This window comes from Quercus robur, chromosome 1 (genome assembly GCF_932294415.1).
Source record: "Quercus robur chromosome 1, dhQueRobu3.1, whole genome shotgun sequence".
Taxonomy (NCBI): Eukaryota; Viridiplantae; Streptophyta; class Magnoliopsida; order Fagales; family Fagaceae; genus Quercus; species Quercus robur.
This window is the reverse complement of record NC_065534.1, coordinates 9,816,548-9,831,733: the sequence shown is the minus strand read 5'-3', so window position 1 is coordinate 9,831,733 and position 15,186 is coordinate 9,816,548. Positions and strand designations below refer to the sequence as shown.

Genomic DNA, 15,186 nt, shown 5'->3' with positions numbered 1-15,186 from the left:
CAATAAAATCCCACAAAATACAAGGAATAAAATTAAAGCAATTATGACATTTTTTGTCATGGAATAAAACCAACATAAAACATAGTTGTAAATCATAACTTCACAAAAATGATAGAGAGTGTTAAAAATGGGTGAATGATGTGACTCAACAAGAACGTAGCAATAATAAATGCTATGCTTTAACTTTAAGATATATATAGAATATAGATTATAGTTTTTTAAAATAAGAAGGGGAGAGAGAGAGAGAGATTAGTGTCGGGACTAGGTATCCATTGGCAAGAAATTTGGGTAGGTATTAGGTACGAGTGGTAATTGGGTTTTGGAGTTTGGGTATCGACTGGTATAATTTTTAGGTCAGGCTTGGGTATACTGGACCCAAATTTGTTCCGTGGCCATTCCTAACTTGCCTCTTAGACTTAAATATGTAATTTTTGAAGCTGCCACTGAACCATAATGTCTACTACTTAAATGGGGGATGATGAACTTGAGTGAAAACTTCTTAAATACATGTTGAACTTGAAGTAACCCTTAAGTTGGTCTTGTTCCAAAACTTTTAGAGCACCCACAGTAGATGTGGGATATGTGCCAAATGCTAAATATTTGGCACATATCCCACACCAAACCTAGTTTAAGCCCATTTATCAGATGTTGTAAATGTTAAATTTTTTGCAACTTGCTACAGTAAAATCACAAATATACAACTGTACGGTACGCTGTGGTATATTGGTTTATTAATTTTTTATTTCTCTTTCAACCCTCATATCTCTTTCATTTCTCCTTTAGCTCACCGCCTCCATCTCCATCTCCACTCTCCCATTCTTTTTCTTCTTCCCTCTTCCCCGTTGCTCTATTGTCTTCCCGTTCACGAATATGAGCCACCATCAATTTCGTTTCTACCATCACTGATCTATATCCTTCACCAGTTTTTTTCCCCTTTTGTTCGCTCTGTCCTCTTTGTTCTATCGGTGTCGGGTCTGGTTTATTTGTCTCCGTTTTGGTTGTGATTTCCGATTGTGGGTCTGGTTTTATTTTCCGATTGTGATCGGCGTGGGCGTAGGCCTTTGGGTTATGGGTCTCTTCTCTCTGTTTTTTTTCCCTTTTGTTCGCTCTATCCTCTCTGTTCTATCGGCGTCGGTCTGGTTGTGGGTCTTCCCCGTTGCTCTATTGTCTTCCCGTTCATGAATATGAGCCACCATCAATTTCGTCTCTACCATCACTGATCTATATCCTTCACCGGTTTTTTTCCCCTTTTGTTCGCTCTGTCCTCTCTGTTCTATCGGTGTCGGGTCTGGTTTATTTGTCTCCGTTTTGGTTGTGATTTCCGATTGTGGGTCTGGTTTTATTTTCCGATTGTGATCGGCGTGGGCGTAGGCCTTTGGGTTATGGGTCTCTCCTCTCTGTTTTTTTCCCCTTTTGTTCGCTCTGTCCTCTTTGTTCTATCGGCGTCGGTCTGGTTGTGGGTCTTCCCCGTTGCTCTATTGTCTTCCCGTTCATGAATATGAGCCACCATCAATTTCGTCTCTACCATCACTGATCTATATCCTTCACCGGTTTTTTTCCCCTTTTGTTCGCTCTGTCCTCTCTGTTCTATCGGTGTCGGGTCTGGTTTATTTGTCTCCGTTTTGGTTGTGATTTCCGATTGTGGGTCTGGTTTTATTTTCCGATTGTGATCGGCGTGGGCGTAGGCCTTTGGGTTATGGGTCTCTCCTCTCTGTTTTTTTCCCTTTTGTTCGCTCTATCCTCTCTGTTCTATCGGTGTCGGTCTGGTTGTGGGTCTGGGTTATGGTTGTGATTTCCGATTGTGGGTCTAGTTTTATTTTCCGATTGTGATCGGCATGGGCATAGGCCTTTGGGTTGTGGGTCTCTTCTCTCTGTTCTATATCCTAGTGAACTGACCGAGCCCTTTCGTCTCATCAGAGAGTAGGCTCTTTGAATCAATTCTTGGCGAAAGAACTTTGTGAGTGGACTTCCGGTTTCGTGAAAGAGGCCCTGGTGAAATCTTCCATGGAATTTCTGCTATTGACTTATTATTATTAGTTTATGGTTTTTTGATTCTCAATTGGTAAGTTGTATAGGCAGTGAGGATGATGTCAATACCATCAAACTATGAAAGCTTTAAGGCTTGTAGATGTCATAAGAAATGATTTCTCTTTGATCCCTTTTTCTTAAACTCTATTTACTTTGAATAGTGTTTTATGTTTTGCATTTGATTTCTTCCTTGTGCTATTCCTAGACTGCATGTGTTATGACATGTTTACTAAGACTTTTTCCTTGATGCATCTGAAGTGTCTTGTATTGAATGTTGGTTTGATCATTTATATTACTAATGTGAGAGAAAAAAAATTATGTAATAGTAGTGCTATGGTGGTGGATTAACTTGCCATGCATAAGATATTTTCTCCTTGATGATTACTGTCAAAAGAAAATAGATTTTACACAAATTGGTGGTGGGTGTTGACAAATTACTTGGTATAGTTTTTTTATTACATGATCAACTAGTTCTATTCACATGTTAGGACACAATGCCACATGTATGCATTCTCTGAACCGTCTGCTTACTTGTAAATGAAATGATTGGAATTAGTGGTTGGACAATAGAGTTTGTGTTTACATAAGCTTGAGCTCTTTGAATTGTCTCCATGTACTCATATTCATAGCCTATTGGCTTTAAGCTGGAATTGTTTCACAGTGTTTGTATGAATTCCCTTTTTTTTTCCTACTCTTTATTTTTAAACATTCCTCTCCTCCAATACCAAAAATATGATCAACATTTGAATAAAACATTTTTCTCCCCTATTTATGTTGTCTTCTTTTTCGGTCCAAATTATTATAATTTTTCTCTAATTCACAAAAAGTAGGACTGCTTAATCTTTTTGTTTTTGTTTCTATCTCTCTCTCTCTCTCTCTCTTTCTCTCTCTCTCTCTCTCTCTCTATATATATATATATATATAGAGAGAGAGAGAGAGAGAGAGAGAGAGCTATATATAGAGAGAGAGAGAGAGAAAGAGAGAGAGCTTAATGAATATGTATATGAATGGCATGAATTGGGAGAAAAAAATTATCAAAATTAAAAGTTAAATGTCAGTTCTTTTCCCAATATTTATAAAGAAGTAAAAGATAGTTCAAGTAGTGACACATGTGATGACTTATGATCGATGATGATGTGTAGATTCTTTTTTCTTTCTTTTCTAGTGGTAGAATCTTTCATTATATGAAACAACCAACAATACAAGGTAGCTAATTACCAAACCAAGAGCTCTAACCACATAAATTGTTTGTAGGAGATATTGATTATCTTATCCTTTAGAGATAGCCAACTGATTACTGTCCATGCAGTACACTTCCTGTCCATTGAAAATGTTATGTGCTTATCCTTCTTTTATAAGATATTGCAATCAAACCTTCTTTTAAAGTTATTGATTTCATTTCATATTATGATAATGGCATCTATATTGATAATTGCTTTCTAATGTTTTCTTATAGTTTATCTCCATGGGTCATTCTTTTTTTCGTAAATTGCTTGATGATGACTTAGATGAAGATGAGATAATTATAAAACTTCTCACGGGTTCGACACAACAACGTAAGCATCGTCGGTATATCGAACGTAATCATTTGGCAGGCCATAGAAGGCTTTATGATAACTACTTTTCCGAAGAACCTGTATATCCTCCCAACTTATTTCGAAGGAGATTTCGAATGAGACATTCTCTTTTTCTCCGAATCTTATCTAGGGTAGAAGCTCATGAACCTTACTTTACCCAAAAAAGAAATGCTACCAAAAAGCTTGGTCTATCTCCCCTTCAAAAGATGACCGCTGCACTTAGGATGCTTGCTTATGGAGTAGCGGCTGATTTTATGGATGAATATGTGAGAATAGCAGAAACCACTGCAATAACTAGTTTGAAAAAAATTGTTGCAGCAGTGGTTGCTATTTTTTCAGAGGAATACTTGAGGTCACCAAACAATGAAGACATCGCTAGATTGTTAGCCCATGGCCAAAACCGTGGATTTCCAGGCATGCTGGAAAGTATTGATTGCATGCATTGGAAATGGAAAAATTTTCCAACTGCATGGAAAGGGATGTATTGTAGTCATATTCGTGAGCCAAGTATTATTTTGGAAGCAGTGGCTTCATATGATCTTTGGATATGGCACTCATTTTTTGGGTTACCTGGGTCAAACAATGATATTAATGTGTTGAAGTGGTCTCATGTATTTTCTGAGCTTGCACAAGGACGTGCTCCTGCAGTTAATTACTCAATTAATGGTGATAATTACACAATGGGATACTATCTTGCCGATGGCATATATCCACAATGGTCAACATTTGTGAAGACAATCCCAAGGCCACTAGGAGCAAAAAGAAAATTATTTGCAAAAGCTTAGGAGGCATATAGGAAGGATGTAGAGCGTGCATTTGGAGTGCTTCAAGCATGATTTGCTATTGTACGTGGACCTGCACAGTTTTTCTATCATGAAACACTACAAGACATTATGAAAGCGTGCATAATTCTTCATAACATGATTATTGAAGATGAGCGAGATGAAGCTGAAGCAGTGGACTTAGATTATGAAAAAATTGATGAGATTTCATGTACACCAATGTCACGTGAGCCAACAAATGAATTTATGGAATTCATTCAAGTTCATCAATGCATTAGGGATCGAGAAGTTCATTCTCAACTCCAAATGAATCTCGTTGAACATTTATGGCAATTACAAGGAGAGTCATGAAAACTTTTGGTTTTGTTTATTTGTCTCCTTTTCTTTATGGAGTTGTCATTAAAACTTTTGATTTGGTTTATTTGTTTCATTTTGTTTTTATGAAGCTACCATTAAAACTCATTGGCTATGTTGTTTTGTTGTGTTAAGTTTAGTATTAGCCAATTGTTTTGTTGTGTTAAATTTAAGTACTATTTGTCATCAAGGAAGTGGCAAGCTCAACTATGTTTAATTCAATGGGTTTTGTGTGAGTTAATGTTATTGGATATGAGTTATTTGTGTAAGTTTTTTGTGTGAGTTAATGTTATTAGATATGAGTTATTTGAGTTATTGGATATGACAGGTTCTAAGTATTTGAGTTAAAATGTTATTGGATATGAGTTATTTGAGTTATTGGATATGACAGGTTCTAAGTATTTGAGTTAAAAATATGATAGTTGAATTAAGAGTATTTTCAGTTTTCAGAATTTTGTCATGCATGTAATACTGTGGCTGATGCTCACAATAGGCCAAACTTTGTACAGGGCAGCAGGTGTGGCTGGATTACATCCCAGCTGACATTGCGCCTCTAGTTTCATTTGATGCCCATTGAGGTTCTTTCAATAAAGCCCAGGCTGGCTAGTTTCTCAAAAAAAAAAAAAAAAAAAAAAAAAAAATTAAGAGTATTGTTTGAAGCCCAGGCAGGTTGGCCGGTTTCTAAAAAAAAATAAATAAATAAGAGTATTGTTTGAAGCCCAGGCAGGCTGGCTGGTTTCTAAAAAAAAAAAAAAAAAATTAAGAGTATTGTTTGAAGCCCAGGCTGGCTGGTTTCTACCAAAAAAGAAAAAAAAAAAAGAATTAAGAGTATTGTTTGAAATGTTACCGTTGAGATTTGAAAGAAAATGGAAAATGTTAATGTTAGAACAAATAATAAAAAAAGGATAAAATAAGAATTAAAAAGAATTAAAAAATAATATTTAAATGAAGTGGTAAAAATATAGAATATCTGATAAATGAGATATTGTAAAATAATATGGTAAAATAATAAAGTAGACTTTTGATGTGGTAAAATGATATAATATTTACAACGGCTGTTACGGATGCTCTTAGACTTCCATTCCATTTTTGTGCTTATATACTTAACGTGAGCAGAACCACCTAAAGGCTAAAACTCATTAATTATTTTCAGCTTTTGTGCCTATACCTAACGTGAGAACTTCCATTCCAACTTTTGTGCCTAATAGCCTATACCTAACGTGAGAACCATTTGATACTCTTTAATTTTTTTGGGATTGAATGGACGCTTCCTGTCTAATCCCTTGTCATATAAATATATGATGAACATCTTATAACTTATGAACGCCGATTGTTTGTTCCTTACAAAAGCTATCACATGAAAAGAAAAGAAAAGAAAAGAAAGTACAAAAACAAAAAGATGATGAAGCTATAGAATTTATTCAACCATGCATGTCCAAAAACATTGACCACAACAAAATTGACACATTATCAGATAATGAGGCGCACTTTCAGCTAATAGAGGAGTGATTTGATGTGTATCAGAGCAGCTTACCACTTTGTCATCGTTGAATTGGAGTATCAATTATTATTATCAGAGCCACGCCCACGTTACATCAATTGGTATCATAGTCAAGCTACGCTCCATCTATAGTTCTTAAAACATCATACCAAGCATTACTAGAAAGGATCTGAAAAATATAAAAAATAAATAGATAAGTATTAATAAAAATAGGTAGATCACAATAGTAATATAAAATACTATTTCAAAATTAAGTAAAATGTTATGTGCACAACATTTTTACAACAAATATTATGTGGCAAGTTGTTATTGGTGAGCAAAAAAGTAATTTTAATTGTGAATTCAAATTAAAACTAGAGACATCTTACTACTTAAGATTTGTTATAAAAATATTGTGAACGTAGTAATTCTCCAAAATTAACCCAAATGCAAAATAAACTGAAAAACCTCTCTTTCAAATATAAGGAAGGCTATGACTTAAGGAAAGAGTAAAAAGAGAGCATAATCTAAATCAAATAGAAATAATTAATATTCCAAAATAAAGCCAGCCAAACCCAAGAAGGAATAAGAATTTAACACAAAGTGAAAGTTAATCAGGTGACTTCTTGAGGAGACCTCCCAAACCAAATAGCCGTACTAATGGCTTTGTTGTATGCGGCACTACTTATTCAAGCCACGCATCAAGAAGTTCATACCAAGGAAAATCATACCATAATATGTCAACTTCCTCAAATATGGACGAGAGAGTTGAGAGGATGAAGCAGGCTGCTCAACATGGAAATATTGATGCCTTTTACATCATAATTGAGGAGGATGTACAACTTTTGGAGTACATAGATAAGCTATCATTTGTTGATACTCCTTTACACATAGCTGCATATGCTGGGCACATCCCATTTGCCATGGAGCTGATGAGATTAAAGCCCTCATTTTCTAGGAAGCTTAATCCAAATGGGTTCAGCCCTATTCACCTTGCTCTAAAAAATGGGCATGGCGAGCTGGTGCGTCGGCTTCTAGAGGTAGATGGGGAACTTTTCCGTGTAAAAGGAAGGGAGGGTGTCACCCCCTTGCATTATGTAGCAGCAACAGATGATTACCTTGATCAATTGGAAAAATTTCTCGAGTTCTGTCCACATTCTATTGAAGATGTGACAATTCGAAATGAGAATGCTCTGCATATTGCCTTGAAGTACGACAAGTTGGATGCTTTTATACGCTTGGTGCGATGGCTCCGAAAGAATTGGTCTCGACATTCAATATTGTGGGAGAGTAAAGTCCTGAACTGGAAGGATGAGAAAGGCAACACGCCATTGCACATTGCAGTATACAAAAATCAACCCAAGGCAAGCCCTCTACATTCCTCAATTATTTACGAACTAAAGAAACATTGCAAAGTTTGTGTTGTGTACATCTATAAATAGTGATCAACTGTAGGATCATAATTAAGAGCTTAATGTCTAAAACTTATGCCAAAAAACCGTTATCTTTTTTTGATTCGATAGCTTTGCAAATTGCTACTAATTAGTACATCATGATTAATTATTTTTGGTGTATCACTACATTTTGCAGGCTGTGAAGAAGTTATTATTATATTCAGGTATTAATATATACGCTAAGAATTTAGAGGAGAAGACAGCAGGGGATATCTTGGTACAACAAAATCAAATAGAAAACCGTGAGATCAAGGTTATGCTACGGCGTGTTGGAGCTATTCGAGCTCCATCTCTTCCTGGAGTAACTTATTATGCACGTTACCTATGGTCCATGTTCTCACATGTTGAGAAAGCAAGAATGCATTGTCTTGGTGAATGGACTGAAATATCAGACGACAGGCGCAATATGCTTTTGGTGGTTGCTACACTTCTTATGACTGTCACCTATCAAGGAGTACTCAGCCCTCCTGGGGGACTTTGGCAAGATGACTACCATCCTGAACCCAATACCACATTACCGGCCACCAGAAAATTCAATTCAAGTGCTCCTATTCCAAACGAAGCAGGGACACCTGTTGATCTTCGATATTTTCCTTTCTGGGTGTTCTTGTCATTAAATTCTTTGACATTTATGCTCTCGTACTCAACAATTCTTCTTCTAATTCCAACCCAACGCATTTATCGAATAGTCCGCCTATCTCTTATTTCCCTATCTGTTTGCTATATAGTTTCCTTGACTGTCATAATCCCAACTAGATTTTGGGAAACTTTTTGGTATGTTTCTATTTGCCTGCTTCTTTGTATCTTCCTACTAAATACTTCTGCTACTTGTGTAGCATGGTCTTATAAGGCTTGTCTCTAATTTTTGGTCAACTCTATTCTCATCTACTCTCCCTTAATTTAAATGGACTATAAAAGACTGTAAGGTTCAATGCTAAGTCGTTTGCTGATTCGTTCATGGAGGAAGAATTGACAGGGAAATTCTTTTAATGTAAGTAAGCCATGCTTGGAGCTGTATGCATCTTAAATGTGTGTCAATTTTTACTGTTTCCTTTCCCACTAAGAAATTTTGAATGTAAAATTTAGCTAATGTTTCTAAGGCAAGTACTAAATGTCATCAGTGAATAAAATGAATTTTGCAATAAAGCAATCTAGTTGCCATTGCATTATTTATGTTTTGAATTTGTAAATCAAATTTGTAATCCAAACGATGTTGCTTATGTGGCTTTAATATGCGCAAAACAGTCTTTGCATGATGAAAATTTTAATTATTGCATACATTAATATTTATATATATATATATATATATATTTTTTTTTTAAATAATGGAAAGAAAATGAGGAAATGTTTGTTGATGTAACTCAATAGAAACATAGCAATGATAAATGTTATCTTTAAAATTTAGATATTATATAGATTTGTTCTCTTACTAAGAAATTTTGTGTATAAAATTTAGGTTATGGGGAGAGATCTTCCTCTTCCTCTTCCTCTTTTTGTATCTATTTTTTTTTTTTCTATTTTCCAAACAAGCAATATATCATTTCTTCTTTTTAAAATGATAACAATATATATTATCATCTATGTAAGGTTGAATTTATTCAACCATCTAATTGGCTTTATTCCGTGCCAAATTTGCTTGTAATTCAGCATTTAGTAACCCTGTATTTAGGTGGGTTTGTTGTAAGGGTAGTGAGTGAGATAGAGTGAAGATTGCTCAAGAGTGTGCAAGAAAACAGAGAGTCGCGGCTGGGACTCACGGGTGGACTCGTGGCTGCAAGCCGCCAGAAGCTGCACACGTGCCAAGCATGTTGGAAGATGAATAGTCATGCTAGCTGGAGCACTACAGGACAAAACAGGACAACTGGCCATACGGTTAACTCGCAACTGGATCTCGTGACTTAGTCAAGCCGCGAGGTCAAGCCGCGAGCCACCCCTGTTTTGTAAAACCTGACGTTTCACATTCCTCTCCCACTCCAGTATAAATACCCATTTTACCCACGATTGAAAGAGAGCTTCCAGAGAGAATTTTGAGAGAGAAACCCTAAAGAAAAACAAGATTGTTTCACACACAATCCCTACCTTAGAGTCTCTTCAAATTCCTCAACTCTCTTCCTCTCCATTGTCAAATCCTTGAGAGGCATTATACCAAACCTGGTTCTCACCATCATCATCACTGTGAGACAGTTGTTTGGAGTTCTGGGAAGCAGTTAGGAAGGAGCCAATCTTCATTGGTTGATGCTATGGTTTAGTAGCGGAATCCGGGAAGCTAGAAAAGAAAAAGGTTCGGCGCAACCTCGTTGGAGCAAGAAGCTTGGAGGGCTTAGGTGCACTGGGTAGATTAGGCTTGGAGGGTCTATTGCTGTCCTTGTATCCCAACTGTATTTTCTAGTGGATTGATTACCGCTTGGAGGGCGGCGGAGAGGTTTTACGCCGAGGACTTCGGTTTCCTCTTCGATAACACATCGTGTGTTGTCTTTGTGTTTGCATCTTCCTTCCTCTCTATCTTTGCCTTTACATTATCTGCTGTGGTTTTATTTTGTTATGGCTTAGATAGTATTTAACCAATTTCATATTATAGCATGTGTTAAGTTTCCGCACATTAGTTGTTTGACATATTGCTTGATTTGGTTAAGTTGTAATTTGGGGGTCTAAACGTTCAAAGGTGTTTTGTACACGTTTTTGAACTTTCAATTGGTATCAGAGCGGCTACACTGCTATTGGTTTCATTACCATTGTGTGATCCTTGACTCCCTTTTGAGATGGATAGGTCTCAATCCCTTAATGCACCTCCATATTTTGATGGTAGTAATTATGCTTTTTGGAAGGTTCGCATGAGAGCTTTTCTATGTTCTATTGATGAATTCGTTTGGGATGCTGTTGAGATTGGTTGGACCAAACCTGAGGCAGCCAAATCCACATGGGATAAGGCAGCACTTGCTGCATCTAATGCTAACAGTAAAGCACTCAATGCTAATTTCTGTGGTGTGTCTCCAGATGAATTTCACAGGATTTCTCATATTACCATTGCCAAAGAAGCATCGGAGATTTTGGAAACCACCTATGAAGGCACGAAGAAAGTGAAAGACACTAAGTTGCAAATGCTGACCACTCGGTTTGAGGAGCTCAAAATGAGTGAGGATGAGTCTTTTGACTCTTTCTATGGAAAGCTAAATGAGGTGGTTGTAAGTAAGTACAACTTGGGGGAGAAAACGGAGGACTCAAAGATTGTAAGAAAGATCCTTCGATCATTGCCGGAAAGTTTTCGTGCGAAAGTGACAGCAATTGAAGAGAGCAAGGACCTTGATGACATCAAAGTACAGGAGCTGGTTGGTTCTCTGCAGACTTATGAGATGTCGCTGCCAAATCAACGGAAGAGTAAATCTCTTGCTCTAAAGACCATTAATGAGAAGGTGGAAGATCAAGACTCATCGGGAGAAGATGTGGTTGACAAAGATGTAGCTTACCTTGTCAAAAATTTCAGGAAGTTCTTGAAATTCAAAAATAATGGCAAATTTGATGATAAACGAAAATTTCAAAGCTCTGGAAGGGAGAAGAGGGATTTCAAAAAGAAAGATGGAAAAGAATCCCAACCCACACAAGGTGTCACTTGTTTCGAATGTAACGGGCATGGACATTTTAAGAAGGAATGTCCGAATTATTTGAAATCGAAAGGTAAAGTGTATGCCACAACCTTGAGTGACTCGGACTCATCTGACTCAGAATCTGAAGAGAGCTGTGATGGAGAGGGGAACTATTCAGCTTTTATGACTATTGCTCATGTTGAGTCTTCGGATGAGTTGAATCTGCTTGTACGAGACCTTGGAGAACATAGTGATGATGAATCACTAGGAATTGTTGAAGAATCAGATGCTGAAGAAGATGAAAGCACAGCAAACCTTCAAGAGAATTATAACTCACTCTTGGAGAAGTCGGGTGAGTACACAAGGGTGGCCAAGGCTGCTGTGAGAAAAATGAAGAAGGCTGAGGAGGACTACAAAAGTCTCCTAATCCGATATAGGGAGGCAAAATGTGAGATTGAAACACTAAATGGTGAGTTTTCCGAAGCTTACACAAAAGTGAGATTTCTTGAGAATGAGGATGTGCAAGCAAATGCTAAAATAGAGAGGGTCACCACCAAGAAGCTAGATGATGTTATATCATCTCAAAAAAGCTTTTCAGACAAATCCGGATTGGGGTATACCGGAGGAAGTAGTTCATCTGGACATGTCACTAAAGAAGTGAAGTTTGTAAAGGCAAAAGATCCAGTGGTAGCTGAACTTACTGGTGAGAAGCTCGAGATGGAGGAGAAGAAGAATTTGGTGAATCAACGGATGCTGAATCCCCGTAATCAATCTGTGGGCAGGTCTGAATCTCGTGCCAAGTCACGTCCACGACCACAAAGAGGTCCTAGAGGAACTTATGTGTGCCATTATTGCGGACTTCAAGGACATACTCGACCAAATTGCCAAAAGCTGAGAGCAAAGAACAGTGCAACTCCTCAAAGGCCAGGAGGACCCAGAAATGATAGGAGAACTTGGGCAGGTGATCAATCTAGAGAGCAAAATGGAGATCCCGGAATGATGAACGTGATGAAAATGATTGGTGCATTCACCAACTGCTTGGAAAGCTTCTCACGAAGGTTTGAAAGTCCTAACTCCCGTACCAAATCCTATAAGGAAATCACCCCAAACGCAAGTGACGTGTGGGTGAAAAAGGGTACTCATGCATAAGCATTACAACATGTCCATGCATTAATACTTCCTATGCTTTGTGACAATGTTTGTTTGGTTTGCTTGCTGTTTTTTATGTTGGTTGTTTGCTTATCTTCTTGTGAATATTTTTTAATTTTGTTTTATTAATCTTTTTGTTTCGTGTGTCAAAAATCCAAAAATCACATAAAAATTAGAAAATCAAAAAGCTTGATTGACTTTGTTGAGTTTTGTCTCAAAACTTGTTTTACCTTGTACCTTTGTGCTAATGGCTTTGTGCATTTTCGAGCATTGCTTGTTTTCATGCACCTATATCACTGTGGGAAAAATCTTGAAATCTATGTGATTGTTGTAAATAGATCTTCAAACTTGTCATGAATGATTAGTGAATGGTTATGTTGATCTTGAGACATGCATAGACTTGTGTCTATATATCTTCCCACTCTTTATTTTTTTGTTTTGCTAAAAAAAGCTCACCAAATGTAAATCTCCAAATGAAAAGAGATATTGAGCTGTAAAAGCCTGTCGCACATTCTAGTATTCGACTAGGAAAAAGGGTAAGCGACCTTATATTAAAGAGAATGTTTATTCAAAAAGCCAAAGGCTTATTCATTCAGTTGAAATGTAAAATATCACTCTCACAATGAGATGTGATTGCTTCAAAAGATCAAAAAGATCAAATGTTTTGTTGAAAAGTGGAGTAAAATGATAAGCTCCAAGTTATGTTATCAAGTTGTGTGGGAGGTCATATATACATATTTCTATAATTGAGATGGGTCACATGATCTAGTGCTAATTGTGTATGTCTTGGTTGAATTGATCATTGAAGCTTCACATTAGATGAAGGACTATCTCATTGTTGATATCCACACACAACACACAAGTTTATGTTCTATAAATGCCTTATTCATTTGTGTGATTGTACTTGATGAAATACGTTTTCACATGCTCAATCTTTGTTAATTCTAGCACAAAAAGATTTTTGAGTGTTTTAGGTGTTTTTGGAAAGTATTTTGTTTGAAAAATCTGAAAATTTCAAAAATCCTGTTTTGCCTTATTTTGGCGGCTCAGTCGCGGGTGTGTCAAGTCGCGAGCCTCAGTCGCATCTTCGCTGGTCATTTTTGGCGACTTGTTCGCAAGTGGAAGGTCCAGTCGCGAGGTTCACTCAGAGATTTTCGCGGCTCAGCTCGCGACTCACTCGCGGGTAGACCTTCCAGTCGCGAAAAACACTTAGAAAAATTTTCAAATTTTTGGTCTTGAGTGCTTTGGCGGCTTGAGCTGGCAACTGTGTGGCGACTCAATCTAGTCGCGAAAATCGCGTGTTTGGCAGAAACAGGAGCAGTTTTTAAACCTTTTTCAGTTTTCCCTCGAACTTTTGTGACTATTCATCTTCTCTCTAAACTTTCTCCCTCCCAAACACTCCGTGCTCCCATTTCCAATCTCCATTGTTGCATTTTTAAAGCTCAAAATCTTCAAGAAACAGGTATGGGTTTTCAGTTTTGCACTCTTTTCAACTTGATTTTGTGCTTTTCCCTTTGATTTTTCGCATATGCTTGTGATTTAGAAATGGGTTTGGGTTTGGGTTTCGGTTTTTGCTCCTTGTTCATGCTTAGCTTGCGAATACTGCTGCTAGATTTTGATGTGATCTTAGTTGATTCCTTATTGCTCTTCATCCTGTGCTTAGCTTAGTGATTATTTTATGTTATCTGAACTTTGAGCTGTTGTGTTGTTTCAAAATGTTCCGTTGGATACTGTGAGTTTCACTGTGCTAAATATGCATGTTCTATTGTGTTAATCTGTTGGGAGCTTCTGTTAGTCTCTGAATACTGATTGTGTGTCATATCCATTTTTCCACTATATGTCTCAATGACATATATCTGCCTTTATGATAGTTTCTCCTTGTTTTTCCTATCTTAGGCTTGGTTTATCCATGTGATTGATCTAAGTAGCCTATTGTTTAAATGTTCATAGTTCATTTGTGTGGATGATATCTCTTTGTTAATCATGGTACTGACTAGTTCTGCTCATATATTGTTCTATGCTGTTGTGGCCTTTTCTGATTGTTCACAGATGGCTCCCTCACCTCAGAAGAAGAAATCTACTGCAAAGAAGGCTGACAAGAGGTTAAAAATGGATTCTAAACTGTTTAGGTCAGTCCATCACTTTGAGAGATACAAGGATAACTTCTTGCATGCAGGAATTATTCAAGAAAGATTTGTAGATTTGGAGGACTTAAGACAAACCTTTATTCCCAGCTGTTTTGAAGGAAGAGGATGGGAAAAGCTTTTGAGTGATTTCCCTTTGGTGTGTGAACCCCTGATTAGGGAATTTTACTCAAATGCTGTGATAAAGGAGAATGAGTTAAATTGCTGGGTTAGAGGTAAAGAATTCATTTTGGATGAACATGTCATAGATGATGTACTAGGGATTGAAGGTTTAGATGATGAAGAATTTATCAATTACAAAGATAGGAGTGTTTCTATTGAAACAGTTCAACAAAGGATAGGGGGGCAGAGAGAAGGAAAATGTTTGAATACCACTGCCTTTCTAGTGGACATGAGGTGTCTAACAATAATCATGATGTTTAACCTCTATCCCATTAAGAAATTGACTACAATCAATTGTGCTAGAGCAGTTTTTTTGATGGATCTCAAAGAAAAGAAGTTCATAGATATCAGTTCCCACATATTTGACATCATTGTGGATGAGACAAGAACAACCTCTAGGCCAAACTGATCTTTCCCAGTTTGCTAATGAGGATATTTAGAAGGAAGGGTGTTCCAATCCCTCAAGACATCAGCC

General features: G+C 37.1%; 2 protein-coding genes and 1 non-coding gene across 3 annotated transcripts; all 3 read left to right on the top strand.

Moving 5' to 3' along the window:
- Positions 1 to 2,073: 2,073 nt before the first annotated feature.
- Positions 2,074 to 2,159, top strand: LOC126692831 (small nucleolar RNA snoR116). Its single transcript, XR_007645103.1, has one exon. It is a non-coding gene; the product is annotated as a small nucleolar RNA snoR116 (small nucleolar RNA).
- Positions 2,160 to 3,493: 1,334 nt separating this feature from the next.
- LOC126714674 (uncharacterized) lies at positions 3,494 to 4,390 on the top strand. The gene has a single exon (XM_050414969.1). It carries the CDS (start codon positions 3,494 to 3,496, stop codon positions 4,388 to 4,390), a length of 897 nt encoding a protein of 298 aa, XP_050270926.1.
- A 2,457-nt stretch (positions 4,391 to 6,847) lies between these two features.
- LOC126719804 (ankyrin repeat-containing protein BDA1-like) lies at positions 6,848 to 8,900 on the top strand. Its single transcript, XM_050422319.1, has 2 exons — positions 6,848 to 7,585; positions 7,812 to 8,900. Exons 1-2 carry the CDS (start codon positions 6,959 to 6,961, stop codon positions 8,535 to 8,537), a joined length of 1,353 nt encoding a protein of 450 aa, XP_050278276.1. The 5' UTR covers positions 6,848 to 6,958; the 3' UTR covers positions 8,538 to 8,900.
- Positions 8,901 to 15,186: the final 6,286 nt, after the last annotated feature.

Excerpts from the sequence above, each read along its gene's own strand:
- LOC126714674 (XM_050414969.1), top strand. The coding sequence starts at position 3,494 with ATGGGTCATTCTTTTTTTCGTAAATTGCTTGATGATGACTTAGATGAA.
- LOC126719804 (XM_050422319.1), top strand. The coding sequence starts at position 6,959 with ATGTCAACTTCCTCAAATATGGACGAGAGAGTTGAGAGGATGAAGCAG. Across the intron at positions 7,586-7,811 it reads TATACAAAAATCAACCCAAG|GCTGTGAAGAAGTTATTATT; the intron begins GCAAGCCCTCTA and ends TACATTTTGCAG.